The sequence below is a fragment of the Phyllobates terribilis genome, unplaced genomic scaffold, assembly GCF_046119375.1.
Source record: "Phyllobates terribilis strain yellow unplaced genomic scaffold, ASM4611937v1 Scaffold_9__5_contigs__length_417890890, whole genome shotgun sequence".
NCBI lineage: Eukaryota > Metazoa > Chordata > Amphibia > Anura > Dendrobatidae > Phyllobates > Phyllobates terribilis.
This window is the reverse complement of record NW_027362769.1, coordinates 143165194-143185588: the sequence shown is the minus strand read 5'-3', so window position 1 is coordinate 143185588 and position 20395 is coordinate 143165194. Positions and strand designations below refer to the sequence as shown.

Genomic DNA, 20395 nt, shown 5'->3' with positions numbered 1-20395 from the left:
GTTCTGTATTCTTCATTATTTGGTAGCATATTTTTTTCACTGTTCATCTCTTTGAGATAATTAGTTTCCATTGGAGACTTTACTGTTTTTGCATCCTTTAATCCAAATTTTTCTGTTATGTCTTGAATCATGTGATTTTGATTCAGTAGGAAACTTCCGTCTTCTTCTCTTTCTACCTGTATTCCTAGGTACTGTTTCACATTTCCCAAGTCTTTGATTTCGAAATGTTGCTTCATGATTTTTAGAATGTTTTCTTTATCTCTTTCTTGTTTAAAACAAATCAAAATGTTGTCTACATATATGAGTACATAAATCCATCTATTAATCAGCCTTTTTGTGTACAAGCATGGATCAGCTTTGCTTCTTTGAAATTTTTCATTTGTAAGTACTTCCGTGATTTTGTCATTCCACGCTTTAGCTGCTTGCTTTAAACCATATATGCTTTTCTGTAGTTTGAAAACTTTGTTTGGATTTCTTTCATCTTTGAATCCTGGAGGTTGTTCCATGTAAATGTCTTCTGTTAAATCTCCATTCAAAAACGCTGTCTTTACATCCAGATGTCTCAGTTCCATCTGTTTCATTGCTGCAACTGTAAGTAAAGTTCTTATTGTAGTGTGTTTGACAACTGGAGCAAATGTCTCATCATAGTCTTCTCCATATTTTTGAGAATACCCTTTAGCTCCGAGTCTTGCTCGGTATCTTTCAGCTGTGCCATCTGTTTGGTATTTTACTTTAAAAATCCATTTACATCCTATGGCTTTTCTTCTTTCTGATAAATCTGTTAGTGTCCATGTATTTGAATCATGCATGGATTTAATTTCTGCTTCTGTTGCTTCTATCCATTTATTAGCTTCTTCTTCAGGAAGTTTAGATATGTCTTCCCAAGAGGTAGGCTCATAGATTTTTCTTATGCTTGTCTTGTATGAGAGACGTTTTGGTGGTTTTCCTTTGTTCTCTCTCATTGAACGTCTTGGTTCTGTGTCTGTTTGTAGTTGTGATTCTTCATTTTCAGTATTTTGTTCTTCATTGATTTCTACTTCTTTCTCATCAGATATTTCTTCAGTTATGTCACTATTGTTTTTCTCATTTTTTGTTTCAACTGAAATCATTATGTCTTCATTTAAATCTTCAATGAATGTCACATTGTTACTCACCGTAACTCTGTCTGTTTTGGGATCTAGGATTCTATATCCTTTGAAATTTTCACTATATCCAACGAATATTCCTTCCATGGATCTGTTTTGAAGTTTGGAACGTTTTTCTGTTGGAATGAATATAAAAACTTTACATCCAAAAACTTTTAAATGATTGACACTTGGTTTCATACCTTGCCACAGTTCATATGGAGTTTTTGTCAGTTTTCTGGAAAAAAGTCGGTTCTGTAGATATGTAGCTGTCATTGCTGCCTCACCCCAATATTTCTCTGGTAGTTTGGAATCCGTTAGCATACATCTTATCATTTCTGTTAGAGTTCTGTTTTTCCTTTCTGCTACTCCATTTTGTTCAGGTGTGTATGGAACAGTTTTCTGGAGTTCTATTCCATTTTGTCTTAAGTAGTCTTCTATTCTGTGACCTGTAAATTCACCTCCATTATCACTTCTGATGACAATTGGCTTCCTTTGAAATTTGTTACTTGATCTTGTTACATAGTCTACAAGTTTATCAAAAACTTCACTTTTGTTCTTAAATAAGTATGTGACTGTATATCTTGAGTAGTCGTCTATAAAAGTCAACATGTATCTATTGCCTCCTGATGTAGTCACTTTCATGGGTCCACATACGTCAGTATGCACCAAATCAAGTGGTCTTTCGCTTTTCATCTCACTTTCTTTTGGAATAGATATCCATGTGGCTTTGGATTTTATACAACATTCACATCTTATGGTAAATGAGCAATCTGATATCTTTAAATCTTTTGTCAATTCTTTTCTCTGTAGTTCCCTTATACTGTCAGGGTGTCTATGTCCTAGACGTCTATTCCACATGTGAATACAGTTTTTGTGATCATGTGCACATACCTTCATCTGTTCCTTTGGTTTGTCAAAATGATATAATTGTTCATCTGCATTGACTTTGGTTATCACCTTGTTTCCTGCAATAATTGCACACTCATTGTCTTTGAATTTTACTGTAAGTCTTTTTGCTGTTAAAGGTTTCACAGATAATAATCCGCCTTCCAATTTTGGAACATACAACACATCCTGTACAAGTATCTTTGAATTTTGTCCGAACTTGTTTGAACAATTTAGCATACCTTGTCCGATACCTTCTGCGGTTATTTTGCTTCCATCTGCAAGATAAATGGCTTCTTTCTTATCTAAATCAAGATCAGTAAAGAAATTCTTGTCACTTGTCATATGACTCGTTGCTCCTGAATCAATAAATTAACCAAGTGATGATTTCTTGTCTGTTACTTTAAATGAGCCATTCCAATTATTCTCACATGAATCGGAAATTGTGTTTTTTACTTTCTGTGTATGCTTTTTATGTTGTAATTTTTGTTGTTCTGCTTTCCATATGGTACAGTCTTTCTTTAACCCTAGAACGCATACCTGGGGCCTCGCAGGCCCTCCCTGTTAATTGTTTTCTATTTTCTGCAAGATTACTTTAGTTAGAATTTTGAAACTCTAGGTATTCCTCAGGTATATAGTTGTTTGTGATTTTTGTTTGAGTTATTCCATGTTATTTGCACACGGGCCTAAAAGGCCCCAGGTATGTGAAAATGTAGATTTTTATGGTCATGCGTTCTAGGGTTAAATGACCTTTTTTCTTACATCTGAAGCATTCTCTTGTCTCTTTATTATAGGGTTTTTTAAATTCTGTAGCTTTAAGAACGTTTTCACTGTCCTTTTCAGTAGAAGAATCATTTCTTTGTTCTTTTCTTCTCTGATATTCATCTATTAGTCTTGTTTTCACAAAATCTAATGTAATGTCAGTTTCTGGTCTTGTCTCAAGGGCATTTATCAAGGCTGTATACGAATCTGGTAAACTGCACAATAATATAGCTGCTACATGACTATCTTTAATGTATTCACTAATAGATCTTAGCTGTGATATCACTTCCATCATTGAGAATATGTGCTTCTGCATGTCGTCATTTGCACTCAATCTCATACTGTAAAGCTTTCTTAATAAAAATAACTTGTGATTCAAGCTAGGTCTTTCATACAGTTTTCTTAATACTTCTCACATTCCTTTAGCTGTTTCTTCATTTCTTATATGTATTAATTGAGCATCATCCACTAATAAGCTAATGGTGGCTCTCGCTTGTCTATTCTTCTTATCCCATGTCTGATTATCTTGATCTGGTCTTTCTGTAACAATTACTTCCCATAAATCATCCTTATATAACAACATCTCTACTTTGAATTTCCATAACTGATAATTTTCACTATTCAGTTTAGCTACTGTGAAATTCAGTTCTGTGTTACTCATCATCTTTATATAGTCTTGCTTGTTTAGAGAGTTGAACTGAAGATATTCTCCTGTTTTTTCTTCTTGCTGATAGTTCCTGTATGTCCTGCTTGTGTTGAATTCTCTGTAATTATATCCAGCACCTGGGATCATGAATTCCCCTGTCACTCTGTATCTGGATTTATTTCATTCTGTTTACAGAGCTTATCTGTGTGCTCCGTTATCTGGGGTTATAAACCAGGATCCTCTTGTAGTGCGGGCCTGTAGTGTCTGGGCTTTAGTGTCTGGGTTCCGGCCAGGGTTGCCTGGGTTGCCTGGGCCCATAACCTGTCGCAGAGTGCATCTTCTTACAGTCACCACTGTACTTACGAGAGCTTCAATCAGCAAGATATCTTGAGTAAACAGTATTTACTTCATACTGGTTAAACATGAGATACAATTCAGTGTCACACAGTCCGTGTGCTGCTTACATAACACATTCAGGAAAAGAAAGAAGACACAGGAAGTAAAAACAACCAACAATAGAGAGATTTTCTCCCACATATTAGAGCAAGGATATAACTTTACACACTATCGCCATCTGCTGTCTGGTTAGTATAAAGTCCTCCTTTCACTTACAATAAGTCCTAATTTGTTGTATATGCCAACAGTCTATTGGTCATGAGTGGCTTGACACAAGGAATGCGACACTTGTAGCCCATGTCCTGGATACGTCTGTGTGTTTTGGCTCTTGAAGCAATGACTCCAGCAGCAGTCCACTCCTTGTGAATCTCCCCCAAATTTTTGAATGGCCTTTTCTTAACAATCCTTTCAAGGCTGCGGTTATCCCGGTTGCTTGTGCACCTTTTTGTACCACACTTTTTCCTTCCACTCAACTTTCCATTAATATGCTTGGATACAGCACTGTGTGAACAGCCAGCTTCTTTAGCAATGACCTTTTGTGGCTTACCCTCCTTGTGGAGTGTGTCAATGACTGCCTTCTGGACATCTGTCAAGTCAGCAGTCTTCCCCATGATTGTGGAGCCTACTGAAACAGACTAAGGGGCCTTTTTAAACACTTAGGAAACCTTTGCAGGTGTTTTTTGTTAATTATTCTAATTTACTGAGATAATGACTTGTGTTTTAATTGGCTGGAATCCATAATCATCAACATTAACAGAAATAAACACTTGAAATAGATCACTCTCTATATAATATATAAGTTTCACTTTTTGTATTGAAGAACTGAAATAAATTAACTTTTTGATGATATTCTAATTTTGTGAGAAACACCTGTACAATATACTTAGAAAATGAAGGTACTTAGCGCACATATGGGCCAGTTCATGAAAGCCTACCACCTGCGACAAGTCAACGTTTCTTCAGTGGGACTCTAAATCTAATATTTATCAAATATTCCTACAAATAAAAAGGGAAGGTAGGATCCAACAGTTATTAAAAACAGACTATAAGGCTGTGTGCCCACGATGCGGATTTAATGCATCGGAAGGTGAGAATAATGTTTTTTTTTATTTTTCAACATTTTTATTATTTTTTTTTTACTATTGATGCTGCATTTGCAGCATTGTAACTTGGTCACACTATATAAATCCATGCCGGTTGCATGGATTTATATAGTGTGACCAAGTTGTCAAGCACTTTTCCAAGTGATGCTGAAATCGTTTGGAAAAGCGCTTGATAACCCGAATGCGAAATCGCATGTTCAAAACGCTTCACAAACACTTCTACCTGGAAGAAAAAACGCATGTAAAATCCGCATGCATTTTTTCTGCCAGGAAGAGCAGAAACGCTCCGCAGCATTTCTGCATCGTGGATACTTTGCCTTAGGGTCTGTGCACAAGTTGCAAATTTGTTGCATTTTTGTCGCGTTTTTTCATGAAACCCTTCAGGTTTTGTGATGCCAGTGAAGTGAATGAGATTCCTGAAATCTCATGCACACATTGCCTTTGTTTGACTTGCAGATTTAAATCTACAGGATGTCAATTCTATCAGCAGTTTGTGCTACAGATTTCACCAATACTAATGAGTGCGGAAAAACTGAACCAAAAACGCATGTAAAAAGTGTGTCAAAAACATAAGAAAAAATGCAGCAAAAACGTGCCTATTTTAACCAGCGTTTTTCCTATTTGTCACTTTTTTTATTTACATGTGTTCCTGTTGCAGATTTTTCCCCATTCATTAGTTTGGATGAATTCTGCAGCAAAAACACTGAAAGCATTGACATACTGCAGATTTAAATTGGCTGCAAATCTGCAAGGAAAAAATAAGCAAAGTGTGCATGAGACTTTAGGAATCTCATTCACTTTTGCTGGTATCAGGAAATCCTTCAGGTTTTGTGACAAATCTGCGCAGAAAAAAAAAAGCGACAAAGACGCGACATGTGCACAGACCCTTAGTATAAGAGGAGGAGCTCAGCTAAATATGGAGGCAGACACCACCAACAGTGTACTACAAAAATCAGCACCTCCGAACATGCAAAGTACCTTCATTTTATAAGTATAGTCTATATAGCAGTAATGCAGTTTACATTTCAGATAGAGGGATAGATAGATAGATAGATAGATAGATAGATAGATAGATAGATAGATAGATAGATAGATAGATAGATAGATAGATAGAGGGATCGATATATAGATAATAGATAGATAGATAATAGAGCGATAAATGATAGAGAGATAGATAGATAGAGATAGATAGTAGATAACTAGAGATAGAGATAGATAGAGATAGATAGATAGATAGATAGATATAGATATAGATAGATAGATAGATAGATAGAAGGATAGATAGATAATAGATAGATAGATAGAGCGATATATGATAGAGAGATAGATTATAGATAGAGATAGATAGATAGATCGATAGATAATAGAGCGATAGATAGATAGATAGATAGATAGATGATAGATAGATAGATAGATAGATAGATTGATAGATAGATATTCGTCTCTTACCTTTGTTGTCAGCAGCTATAAACCCGAGAATATTTTCATGTCTCAGCATCACGGTCTGATAAATTTCTGCTTCACGGAACCATGACCTTTCATCTCGCGAGGAGAATATCTTTACAGCAACATCTTCTCCGCACCATTTTCCCCTCCAAACCTCTCCAAAACGTCCTTTACCGACCACATCCTGAATAATAACCGTTCTCGCAATGGTTCTCTGGACAAGCAAGGGTAAACCTATCAAGAAATCAAGGTGGTAGGTATATTGTTAGAAAAGGGCTGGACAAGTGGAAGCTTTAAAGTGATTGTCCGTCTTTTAACACAATTTTATTTTTAAGGTGGAAAATAGCATAAGCTGACTCATGTCTTAATAAAGACGTATAACGACTGGAGCTTTGTTCTATGACACTCCAAATCTCCCCTAAAGATTAAAAAGAACATGTGCAGCCTCCCGGCAGCAGCCACTAGAGGGAGCCTAGGAGCTGACTGCATACTGGCACACATTATCAGCACCCTCTAGTGGCTGCTGCAAGCAGCACTTGATTATTTAATGGGAATCTATCATATGGTTTTCAGTGAGCGCGTTCTGACTGCCTGACAGGAGAATGTGTAACTCTTTTATCTGTCTCTTTCTGAGCTCCTCTCAGTTGATTTATGACCACAGTCCACATCAAAGTTGAATTTGCAGAGAAACAAAAGAGCCTGTAAAAAAGTTAAATCGGTGCAAAATTTTTAATGAAACCCAATTGCAACATTTTTTTTTTTTCCAATGGTTTTTTATTGAATTTTTTATAATAACAAATAACATTTAAAGGAATAAAAAATAAAGGCAAAAGAAGGGTGGGAAATGGTTAAGGGTAAAAAGGGGGATATTAAGGAATACTTTAATAAGGAATATGGGAAAATGAGTGGGAAAGAGAAAAAAAAGAAGAACAAAAAAACAAACAAAAACAAGGAACAAAGTCAAACAATGACAAAAAAAAAACCCTATGAAGATAGGGAAGAAAGGAAAAAAATATTTTTAACCCCAAATACATGCATTTAAGTAATTTAAAAAAAAAATAGAGTTGATTCTAGAGTTAAAGAAAAAAGATTCACAAGACCCTCGTTCAGCATCTACATAGAAAGTTTGTATCTGCCAGAGCAGAGCCTTGTGAACCTCCTCCTACCTGCCGGCATCACTGTTGCCTCTTCTGATTAGTAGGCACGCATGATGTTATGTGTACGACACGCTGAGTCTGGTAATCAGAAGAGGCAACGGAGATGCCAGCAGGTAGGAGAGGTAGGCTTTTTAGAACTTTTTGCTTTGCTATTAAGGATGTAGGAGATTGAACTTACCAGATCCAGATCCTGAGGTTGACATATCGTATATGAGATCTTTCAAGCATTTCCCATCTGGGTCTAAGTTACATTCCGTCAGTGGCTCTTCTATGCACTGCCGCCGGGTTCTCTTGTAGGCACCGTACCGCCTCTGACAGGTGTAGACAGTAAGCATAATGGCTATTGCCAGGACACATATTGGAATGGTGACCATTACCCAAAGCTCCACATGGCCAAAATGTGATGGACTTGTAGAGACTGCTGATTAAAAAAAAATGCAAACGATTACTAAAAATATAGCATTGCTTAAATGAGTAGTTTCTTAGGAATATATGGCATCACCTTCACTGGTCACTAGGATCACACACACTCAAGTATTTTTTTTTAATGGTTAGTCCGTTAATAGTCAATGCCTGAACATGCAGCCTGCAAAAACTACTAAATGCTGCCAATACATTATCAGCCCTATCTTAGCAATATGTCAACAATGTATTTGATCTGATATTTACTAGGAGGACACTGTGCCAAGAAAGGGGTATGTCACTTATATCAGCAACCAAGATACATCTAATCTTCATCGGTATTCTGTTACTGCTTTCCATTTCTAATGCAGAGATCTCCTCACCCTGCAGACTCCACAGGGCCGATTCATTAAAGAGGTGGTCCACTACTTTTACATTGATGGTATATCCTTAGAATAGGTCATCAATGTCTGATCGGCTGGGGTCCGACACCTGGCACTCCCACCGATCAGCTGTTTTGGTTGGCGGTGGCTGGAAGTGCTCACTTGCCGAGTGGCTCCATCTACTTGTAGTGGCCGGAGGCTTGGTACTACACATCCGCCTCTTATTCAAATCAATAGGAGGCAGATGTGTAGTACCCTGCAGCAGCCACTACAAGTAGCTCCGCTAGGAAGTGCTTCTGGTCAGTGGCTGCCGCCACCGGCAACAGCGACAGCTGATCAGCGGGGGTGCCAGGTGTCGGATCCCGGCCGATCAGACATTCTTGACCTATCCTAAGGATAGATCATCAATCTAAATGTAGTAGACAACCTCTTTAAAGTGTTTATTGCCAGAAAACTGACATACAACTCTTTGAAAAGTCACCACAAAAAAATGTGAGTTATGGAGTTTTTACAACAGTTTTGGGCAGCTCTGCCAAAATGAGCAGAGCAATGGAGGAGCCAGAGAGAGACAGGGCATGGCTTCACCCGCCTCGCAAATTCAGCGCCATTTCTCCATTCTTACACTAGAGTAACATTTCTGACAAGGAGCTCAAAGGTGCACACCGCTGATAAGATGTGGCATCTTATTCCCGCACGACCTTCATGAAGACTGGAGTATGAAACCAATTATTGTTATGATCTGCAACATGTACTAAGGAAAGATAGGGGAAAGCTGTCCCTACAGAAAGACTAAGCTGAATCCCTACGATGTAGCGGGCTGCCTGTTCCTAGCGAACAGACCCACCTTAGTCCTCGGCTAGTCTGAACGAAAGACCTATAGCATTAAGGGAGGGGTCCCTAAAAGAACTAAGGACTGGGACAAAAATGGGACACCTCCTAAACAGAGAAGTTGTTGCAGAACACAAAAAGGCAAACTGACAAAAAGGTACTAGAGGTCCCAGAAGGACCAAGCGAACTGACAGAGAAAGGCACCGAAGCACCAGGCTAGAGAAACAGTCAAACACTGAAGTCCAGCACAGCCAAAAGGGCAGAGCTGGAATATAAAGGCAGATGGTCACGTGACCGCAAAACACAAGAAGGAAAAAACAAACAGGAGGGTTCTAACAGTACCCCCTCTTTTATGAGGATCCTCCGGATCCTCCAGGCCTATCCAGAAACTTCTTGTGGAATGCTTTAACAAGCCTAGGAGCAGATACATCATCCGTCCTTACCCAGGAGTTGTCTTCGGGACCGAAACCCTTCCAGGAGACAAGATACTGTAATCTCCCTCTATGCCATCTAGAATTCAAGATACGAGAAATTTCATATTCGCCTTCTTCCACCACAGGAGGAACTGTGACAGTGGCATCCCTATCAGATACATCAGCCTTTTTCAACAAGGAAACATGAAACACAGGATTAATCTTCAAGGAAGTAGGGACATCCAACCTAACAGCAAACAGGTTAACAACCTGAAGCACTTTAAATGGACCCACAAACTTAGGACCCAGTTTTTTAGAGGGAATCCTCAACTGAAGGTTCTTCGAGGACAACCAAACCATGTCACCCACAGTAAACAAAACCTCCTTACGTTTCCTGTCAAAATACTTCTTGGACTTCTTGTTAGCCTCTTGAAGGTTGCAACGTACATTAGTCCAAACTCTCTCCAAATCACCGGAAAAATTCTCCTCCTCCGGCACCGCCGACCCCAATTTGGAGAACGAACCAAAAGACGGATATCTCCCAGTACAACAAAAAAAAGGAGAACACCCAGAAGAGGAGGATGTATGATTGTTAAGAGCAAATTCTGCGAGAGGCAGAAACTCAGACCAAACCTCTTGATTGTCCGCCACAAAACAACGCAAAAACTGTTCAACATCCTGGTTCTTTCTTTCAGTCTGTCCATTAGACTCAGGATGATAACCAGACGAAAATGACAAATGGACTCCCAACCTGTCACAAAAAGCACGCCAAAAGCGAGCCACAAACTGAGATCCTCTATCAGAAACAATATGCGTGGGAACGCCATGGAGCTTGACAATCTCCTTTACAAACGACTTAGCGAGTGTCTTGGCGCAGGGAAACTTAATGAATGGAACCAAATGACACATCTTACTAAAACGGTCCACGACCACCCAGATGACAGTAAAACCCTCGGACACAGGAAGATCAGTAATAAAATCCATTGTGAGATGCGTCCAAGGCGCACTAGGAACCTCCAGAGGGCAAAGCAACCCCGCAGCAGGAGTATGTGAATCCTTTGACCTAGCACACACAGTACATTGATGCACCCACTTGATGACTTCCTTCTACCATCCCGGACACCAAAAACTGTGACTGATAAGTCTCAGAAATTCCTGGATGACCTGCAACCAAGACTCATGACACTCCACAAACAAATCTCTCCTAAAGGCTCTAGGCACGAACAACCTCCCATGGGGAGTGTTAGATGGAGCATCATCTTGAGCTTTCAGAATCCCATTCTCCAAAACGGAGTCCAATGCCGCCACCACAACTCCTTTCTGTAAAATGCTCTCTTCCTCCTCGGCACCGACCGTAGGAGAGAAGCTGCGAGATAAAGCATCAGCTTTAACATTCTTAGTACCAGGGATATAGGTAACAGAAAAATGAAACCGAGAAAAAAAAAGTGCCCACCTAGCTTGACGGGCATTCAAGCGCTTGGCAGGATCCAGATAGATCAAATTCTTATGATCTGTGAAAACCTGAATAGGAAATCTAGCACCTTCCAAAAAATGATGCCAATGTTCAAACGCGAGTTTAATAGCCAGCAACTCCCGATTTCCAACATCATAATTCAGTTCGGTTTCTGAAAATTTTTTCAAAAAGAAGGCAGAAGGATGTACTCCACCCTTGTTCTCCTGAGACAAAACTGCTCCGACCCCCACCAATGAAGCATCGACCTCGACCAAAAAAGGCTTGGTCTCATCAGGCTGCATAAGGATAGGGACAGAACTGAACCTCTCTTTGAGATACTCAAACGCTTCAATGGCCTCAGTAGTCCACTGGACCGTATTCGCACCTTTCCTGGTGAGATCGGTCAGCGGCTTAACAATTATAGAAAAATTCTTAATGAATTTCCTGTAATAATTGGCAAAACCCAAAGATCTCTGTATAGATTTCAAACCAATAGGCCTAGGCCATTCCTGCACAGCCTGAACCTTCACCGGGTCCATTTCAAAGCCCTCGCTGGAGACAATGTAGCCCAAAAAACTAATTTTCTGCACAGCGAACTCACATTTCTCCAGCTTAGCAAAGAGTGAATTATCACTCAATAACTGCAAAACTTCACGTACACTCTGCCAATGGGACTCCAGATCTGGTGAATAAATCAAAATGTCATCCAAATACACAACCACATTCTTACCAGTCAAAGGTCTCAGGATGTCATTAATAAGGTTCTGATTAAATGCAGGTGCATTGGTAAGACCAAAAGGCATCACCAGATTCTCAAAATGACCCACAGGAGTGTTAAAAGCAGTTTTCCATTCATCACCCTCCTTCACTCGTAACAAATTGTATGCCCCCCCGGAGATCTATTTTAGAGAACCACTTGGTCCCCCATTAACTGGTTAAGCAAGTCAGGAATTAACGGCAGTGGGTAGGAATTGCGTACGGTAATCTTATTCATTTCACGAAAATCCAGACATGGATGTAAACCCCCGTCCTTTTTTTGAACAAAGAAAAATCCAACTGCCACAGGCGACTTAGAAGGTCTAATGTGACCAGCAGCCAGGCTAGTCTGTATGTATTCCTCCAAGGCCTTTCTTTCAGGAATAGTCAGCTTAAACAAGCGACTCTTGGGAAGAGTAGCTCCAGGAACAAACTCAATGGCGCAATCATAATCCCTATGAGGAGGAAAAACTTGCGACTCCTCCTCCGAAAAAACCCTCCAAAAATCTTGAATAGGTGCAGGTAATTCCCCTTTTTCCACAGCCGCAATGCGACCATTACAACATTTATCATAGCACTTCGAACTCCAAGACTTAATCACATTAGTAGACCAGTCCAATAAAGGATTGTGCAGTTTTAACCAAGGCAAACCTAAAACGACTGGAGAGGGTAAATTATCTAATACGACCAAGTCCAAAATTTCTTGGTGAACTCCATTGATAGTGAGGGGAAATGCAGCAACTTTGTGAGTAATACATTTCAAGGGAGTGTTATCAATTGTAACCACAGAAATAGGTGATGACAAAGGTTTGGATTTCAATTTAAGGTTTTCCAAAAACCCTTTATCAATCACATTAAGTGTTGAACCACAATCCACAAATGCCTGAAATTCAATCAGATTTCCCTGCAGAGTAGTACTCCCTGAAAGAAATACTCATGCAGAGCGTAAACAAGCAATACAGGCGTACCTGACCTTTTTTTTCTTTTCTTTACTTAAACAAAGCTCACAATACTTAATCAAATGGTCAGCTTTACCACAATAAAGACACAATCCCTAGGCGAACCTCCGGTCTCTTTCCTGAGAGCGGAGTGACATCGCCCCAACCTCCATCGGTTCTCCGCCGTCAGAGCAGATTTTCTGGGGACTAGGACCTGACATTACAGAAGTCTTTACCTCATTCAGCCTGGACCTCAGTTTCCTGTCCACATGAACAGCTAATTGCATGGCATCCTGCAGAGTCTCAGGTGCAGGAAACGCAATTAGCAAATCCTTAACCCTTTCACTCAGACCAGCAAGAAATAAACATTTCAACGCAGGATCATTCCATTTGACTTCTGAAGCCCATCTCCTGAAATGTGTGCAATAATTTTCAACATCACCTGACCCCTGATTCAAACGCCTGAGTTCTGCCTCAGCAGATGAGACTCGGTCAGGATCATCATATAATAGACCAATAGCAGAAAAAAAAATTCTACAGACCTTAAACACGGATCATTAGGTTGGAGAGAAAAGTCCCACCCCTGTGGTTCATTGCACAAAAGTGACATAATAAAACCAATGCACTGTGATTCATTCCCAGAGGACCTTGATCTCAAACAAAAATATAACAAACAAGCATTTTTAAAGGAAAAAAAATCTTGCTGTTTACCATAAAAAACATCAGGCAGTCCTACCTTGGGTTCCACAAAATGCGCTCCAGAACAGCTACTCACGTGTTGCTGGAGCTCGGCCACCTCCAGAGACAATTCCTGCAGGCGTTGAGCCAAATCCTGGACGGAAACCATACTGATCCCCGAAATTCTTTCCTTTTAGTTTTTTGGGCTGGACTTACTGTTATGATCTGCAACATGTACTAAGGAAAGATAGGGGAAAGCTGTCCCTACAGAAAGACTAAGCTGAATCCCTACAATGTAGCGGGCTGCCGGTTACTAGCGAACAGACCCACCTTAGTCCTCGGCTAGTCTGAACGAAGACCTATAGCATTAAGGGAGGGGTCCTTAAAAGAACTAAGGACTGGGACAAAAATAGGACACCTCCTAAACAGAGAAGTTGTTGCGGAACACAAAAAGGCAAACAGACAAAAAGGTACTAGAGGTCCCAGAATGACCAAGAGAACTGACAGAGAAAGGCACAGAAGCACCAGGCTAGAGAAACAGTCAAACACTGAAGTCCAGCAAAGCCAAAAGGGCAGAGCTGGAATATAAAGGCAGATGGTCACGTGACCGCAAAACACAAGAAGGAAAAAACAAACAGGAGGGTTCTAACACTTATCTAAATTAATCGAGGCCCTACTGTTTTTCCTCCTACTTGCCATGACTTTGTAGATCCTCCTACCCTTTCCACAGCCAGAAGCAATGTGCTCTCAGCATCTATGACAGAAACAGCAGCACAGCCAACTATGTAAAGGAGATGTAGAGACTCTACAACAACAAAATAGTCAATTTTTATTTAGGTCTATTTAGAAATGTACTTAATTTTGCAATTTCAATGCAAATGAGAAAAAAAGGTACTCGATACTCAAAGGGCTCATATAAATGGCTGTATTATACCTCCATACCAAAGAGCACTCATAGAACTCTATGAAACCAGGGTCACAGAGAGTGTCAAATACAAGTGGAGCAATATTATAAATTACATGCAATATCTTTTGGATCCTGTTTCACATTTTGCATTTGGGATCAGTGGCTTCTCCATATGGCATTGCTATACCTCCCTATCTGTTTCTAATATTGTTCTGTACAAAGGCAGTACAGAGCTTTCAACAGTCCAGAATTTGCAACGATAGCCTTCATTTTTCAACATTTTCTTATTTTTCATGGGATGTCCCGTGCTTAAAGGGGGACGGGTGGGGGCTTATGGAACAGGGAAGCATGGTGGTTCAGTGGTTAGTTCTGTTACTTTGCAGTGCTGGGGTCCTGGGTTTAAATCCCACCAAGGACAACATCTGCAAGGAGTTTGTATGTTCTCCCAGTGACTCTGTGGGTTTCCTCCGGGTTCTCCTGTTTCCTCCCACACTCCAAAGACATACTGAGGGAATTTAGATTGTGAGCCCCAATGGGGACAGTGCCGATAATGTCTTTAAAGCGCTGGGGAATATGATGGCGCTATATAAGTAAAGCATAATAAATAATAAAATAAATTATGGAACCCTTAACCCAAAAGTGTGCAGTCCCACTATTTTTGGAGATGTTCTCAATAAAGTCAGGGTTAAGATTGAGACGGTACATAAACGGCTCTATGATACCAACAGCCTCATTAGAGAGTGGCACATTGAGTGGCCTCATAGGCAAGTGGCATATAGCCTTTGTGTGTCCTTCTATGAGCCCTAAGCAAAAAAGAAAAAAAAAGCAATCACAAAATGTCCTGGTTTTACAACCATTAAACATGCTCATGAGGGTGACGTAAGAAAGTGCTTCAAACATTCTCATGTCAGTCAATTTCCCATTCATGCAAATACAAGTATACATGGTTTCATGCAGCAGTGGAATAACACAGGATCAGCGGCTGATGCCAAAAAAAAAAAGGTAGACTGCTTGTCATTGTAGCAGACATCCAGGAGAGGATTATAAGAAGCCAAAGGAAATCAAGTCAAAAAATTATCCAAGCAGAACAATGTGGCCACTTTACCTGAAGCCACACTAAGCATCAGCTCTGCAAGAATTAATGAAACAGAAGTCCGCAACTAGATATGATCATATGAACATTGACGGACATTTGGAACAGGTTCGGCCATTCCTGTTTACATTTGATAAGCAACGTTTTGGGAAACATTGATCATTGTGAATAATATGGAGTAACACACAAGCCAAAGTAGCACAGCAAGTCATAAGCTACTTTCTTGAACGAGAGCATCCTCTACTGGACATTACAGGTCATTGCATCCGTGACGTTTCCTTCTCCCACGATTCAGTTTGCTACATCAGTCCTGTATCTAAATACCGTGACCAAAGCAGAGCGGCTGGTTGGCATCTTCCTTGGCATTAAGAAACGGCAGCACATGCCGCTGATCATGGTAATCAGTCGCATCAATGGGAAGTTCACTTATTTGGATGTTAGGTGCTGCTGACACTTTACATCGTTCGGTTAATTGTATTTGCAAGAAGAAAAAAAAAGTTTGTAGCAAGACAGAAATACCCGGTCATAAAATTGTGCCAGCCACAGCGCAACTATGCATATATTACACTCAATGGGCAAATTTACGGAGCGATATTCGACAGGATTCTGTCTCAATGTGCACCCAAAAAAAAACCTGCTATACACGTCATGCACCTGATTTTATGTTTTGCACCTCGTCAGACAAAGAGGTGTGATTTAAACAAAAGGAAGTGTTGCATGGGCATAAAAAATATTATATTTTGCCAAAATTTTGTTAAAAAAAAAAATTGGTCTAAAGCAAGACAACCAAGCAGTGGCATAAAGTTAAAGAGGTTGTAAAGAACTAGAATATTGATAAACATCAGCAAGATCAGATCCCCGGCGGTCCGACACCTGTCACCCCCACCAATCGGATGTACGCAGTGTTCCGATCTGGCACGGCTCCGTACACTGTGTGGTGGTTTTTCTGCAGGGAACTGCAGCTCCGACCACATTTACTTCAAAGGGAGATGAGCTGCAGTACCAGGCAGTGTATGAAGCTGGGGTCTGGCTCCATATACCATGTAAATCCAGTTGCTGCGGGACCTCCAAATAACTTATTATGGGGGTGCCAGGTGTCAACCCCCCACTGATATGATATCTCCTAAACATAAGTCATCAATATCTTAGTGCTGATCAATCCCTTTAAGAAACTAAAAATCTGCACTGTCATATAAAGCACCCCTATAATAATGCCATATATAGCTGTTATTATCTTATAATGTTATCATTCATATTATAATAATGCCAACACATTGTCCCTATAGATGGCCCTCTTTGCCAAGTTTCTGCCTCTCTTTTCTTCAGTACATATATGTTAATGCTATGGACAGACATCTTTGACATGGAAAAGTCATTTTTACATTTGCTAGTGAAATTTTATTAAATAAAGATAACCCTTAAATTCATCATGCAATCTTAATTCATTTTCAGACCACCTGACATCCAGTTTTCATCCTGATCAAAGTGTCAGATTTCTCCTTTTGTTGGATTATCTCTCCCAGTAATATAGGCTGGATGTGAGAACTTCTGTCTTCAGTTGCTCTTATGTATGAGCACAGCTTCTATCCTTCACTTATTTACATGTGATTTCCTCTCTATATATAGCCTGTTTTCTCTGCTCTCCATTAAATTTCAGATCCTTTCTCCCCTTTTCACTGCAGATTTGTGCCGACCTCCCTCCCTCCTGCTATCGCTAACACTGAGATAAGGGAGAGGAACAGTCAGGAGCAAGAGGTCTGACAGATGTGTAACATATTTGCAGATTGTTCAGTTAGATAAAGGATGTACAATCACTCTAAAGCATCACGTTTTTTTATAATCAAGAATATTTGCTTAACTTTGCATTTAGGAAAAAAATGAACAATTTAAAAAAAAATCTGTGCGAATGTGCCCTTAAAGGGAATCTGTCAGCAGGTTTTTGCTGTGTAATCCGAGAGCAGCACAGCATAGGGGCAGAGACCCTGATTCCAGCAATGTGTCACTTACTAGGCTGCGTTTTGCTGTTTCAGTACAATTAGTGGTTTATAAGCAGGAGATTATCACTACAGGACTAGGTGTCTCCTGCCTCCTGGTCCAACCACATCTCCATCACAGATTGGCATTTTTCTCCCACTATGCAATGTACACCGAAAGCAGCCAATCAGTGGTGTGGGCGGGGTTATACACAGCTCAGCATTCTGAGCACAGCTAGCTACAAGAGAGAAAACTGTGATTGTATAACAGCTGCTGCAGCCAGTAAACTAAGAGATACATCGATGGAATCAGGGTCTCTGCCCCCGCCTCATGCTGCTGTTGGATTACATATAAAACTGCTGACAAATTCCCTTTAAATACTAACTGCCTTACAGCCCTCATTTACATGTAGTTTGAGATCCACATTCCAGAATTCAGCTGCACGAAAGCAATCGAAGTTCTTTAAGAGTGAATTCACACATAGCAGGTTTGTTGCAGACGTTACCTGTTTTAGTCACTTGAATGGGGCTTGCAGAAATCCATGCACTGGGTACAAAAATAACATTCACAGGCTTAAAATTGACTTTTAGCCCTAGAAATTTCTGCAACAAATCTTCAGAACCAAGAAAGTTGTGATGTGCAACCATGATGATATAACATTAAGCTACCAGTAGAGGTCACTGTTCCATTAAGTGATAGCTATCTTATCTTGCAATGTGTACAATGAGGTTAGTATTGGATTCCTGATGAACATGAATTATCAATATCTATGTTCCTGTTCTGCACCCATAAATCTTCAAGTGAGTGTTTACTTTGGAAAGGTTCCCACAATGTCAAGACTGAAGCGTCCAAATTTAGTGGTCTCCTGCTTATGTTTAGCAGTTGTAGTGCACCTTCAACTTATTCTAAAAGCCATGTTAAAGGGGTTTTCCAGGCTTAACATAAATTTCTGCATTTACTCTATCTAATCCAAGATTCCCGAATCGTGACAGGGTGCAATGTGCACACTGTCAGGATTCCCCTCTATTTCCAACTTGAGGTCACGTGACCGCTCATATTTAATTTGCATACTCGCAGTCAATGGTTTAGAAAAATCAGAACATTGTAAAAAAAAAAAACAATTGGTTTGTGTCCACAATTTCTGACACCCAATTTCTTTTTCTCTTTTTCTGTCGAAGCAACCATATGAGAACTGATTTTTGCCTGTTAGTTTTTATTAGCTTACATACAACTTTTTGATTGCATTCTATAGCATTCTTGGTGGGATGTTGCAGTGACTAAAAAATAGCAATTCTGGTGCTTTTTTTTATTTTATTTTATGGCATTTACTTTTTAGGTTAAATCTATAAATCCAGTGGTGTCTGCACTCGCGGTCCCGGAGCCCCCGTGCTGTTGTTATGACACGTGTCGCCGGCGCTCAATCACTGTCTCTGCCTTCGGACAAATTGAACATAAAGAGGAAGACCGGGCTGCTGCTCTCTGACTTCTTCTTCATGTTCAATTTAACCGGAGGCGAGGAGAGTGACGTCAACCCTGATTTGGCGCCAGCATCATGTGTAACAACAACAGCACGGGAGCCCCGGGGCGAGCGAGTGCGGGCACCGAGGGAACGGCGCCGGCAGACGAAGTGAGTATAAGTTTTTTTTATTTTATCAGGGTCAAGCGTGGGGGGTAACAAGGAGCTGTCCAAGTGTTGGACAACTTCTTTAACCCCTTTACCCCCCAGGGTGGTTTGCACGTTAATGACCGGGCCAATTTTTACAATTCTGACCACTGTCACTTTATGAGAACTCTGGAATGCTTCAACGGATCCCCCTGATCTTAGACTGTTTTTTCATGACATATTGTACTTCATGATAGTGGTAAAATGTTTTCAATATCACTTGCGTTTATTTGTACAAAAAAAAAACGGAAATTTGGCGAACATTTTGCAAATTTCACAATTTTCAAACTTTGAATTTTCATGCCTTAAAATCAGAGAGATATGTCATACAAAATAGTTAATAAATAACATTTCCTACATGTCTACTTTACATCAGCACAATTTTGGAAACAACATTTTTTTTTGTTAGGGAGCTATAAGAGTTAAACGTTGACCAGCAATTTCTCATATTTACAACAAAATTTACAAAACCATTTTTTTTAGGGTCCATGTCACAAAAGTGACACCATTCTAAAAACTGCACCCCTGAAGGTGCTGAAAACCACATTCAAGAAGTTTATTAACCCTTCACATGCTTCACAGCAATTAATTGAACGTGAAAGGAAAAAATGAACATTTAACTTTTTTTCACTAAAAAGTTTATTTTAGACCCCAATTTTTTTATTTTCACGAGGGTAACAGGAGAAATTGGAAACCAAAAGTTGTTGTGCAATTTCTCCGGAGTAAGCCGATACCCCATATGTGGGGGAAAGCCATTGTTTGGGCGCACGGCAGGGCTCAGAAGGGAAGGAGCGCCATTTGACGTTTTCAATGCAAAACTCGCTGTAGTTGACAGCGGACCCCATGTCATGTTTGGAGAGCCCCTGATGTGCCTAAACAGTGGAAATGTGGCACCCCTGAGGGTTCAGTCGCCACAGGGGTACTGCACCTCAGCTAGAGGTGTGGTATCTCCTCTTCCAGGTAAGGATGGAGCATCTCTCAGGACCCCACTTCACACTCAACACTACACCACTCCTGTCCTGTAGGGGGCCTAAATGCACCAGGGTGCTGCCCCGGCCGGGGATAGAGGAGATGGGGGGAACCAAAAGTTAGGGGGAACCATGTAGTGGGTGAGGGCGGAGGACACACTTTTAAGAAACACTTACTAATTCATATTTAATCTTCAGCCATCTTAAGTTCAAGGTCTTTTGATTGTGATCTTCATCTGTGATTGTGGTCTCCGTCTCTGATCATGGCTACCCACCAGAGTTCATCCTAAGGCCGGATCCGATTGAAGATACACGGTCCTCGTTCTCTGGCCTTGAAACAAGGAGCGGGTCAGAGTTAACCACTGTCTCTACCAGGTCAAGGTCCTTACCTAAGAAGGCCTGGAGGGGAGCAGAGGA

At 40.3% G+C, this 20395-nt stretch overlaps 1 protein-coding gene across 2 annotated transcripts in view; it reads right to left on the bottom strand.

The window, feature by feature from the left end:
• The window catches only part of ACVR1C (activin A receptor type 1C), a 91616-nt gene that overhangs the window by 17804 nt on the left and 53417 nt on the right, over positions 1-20395 (bottom strand). Inside the window, exons 3-4 of one of the 2 annotated variants that reach the window (XM_073647148.1) lie at positions 7701-7943; positions 6369-6599 (exon numbers count right to left, since the gene is read on the bottom strand). In XM_073647148.1, coding sequence (XP_073503249.1) covers positions 6369-6599; positions 7701-7943 — 474 coding nt within the window. The remainder of the gene's footprint in view (positions 1-6368; positions 6600-7700; positions 7944-20395) is intronic. The other variant, XM_073647149.1, reaches the window with a different exon arrangement.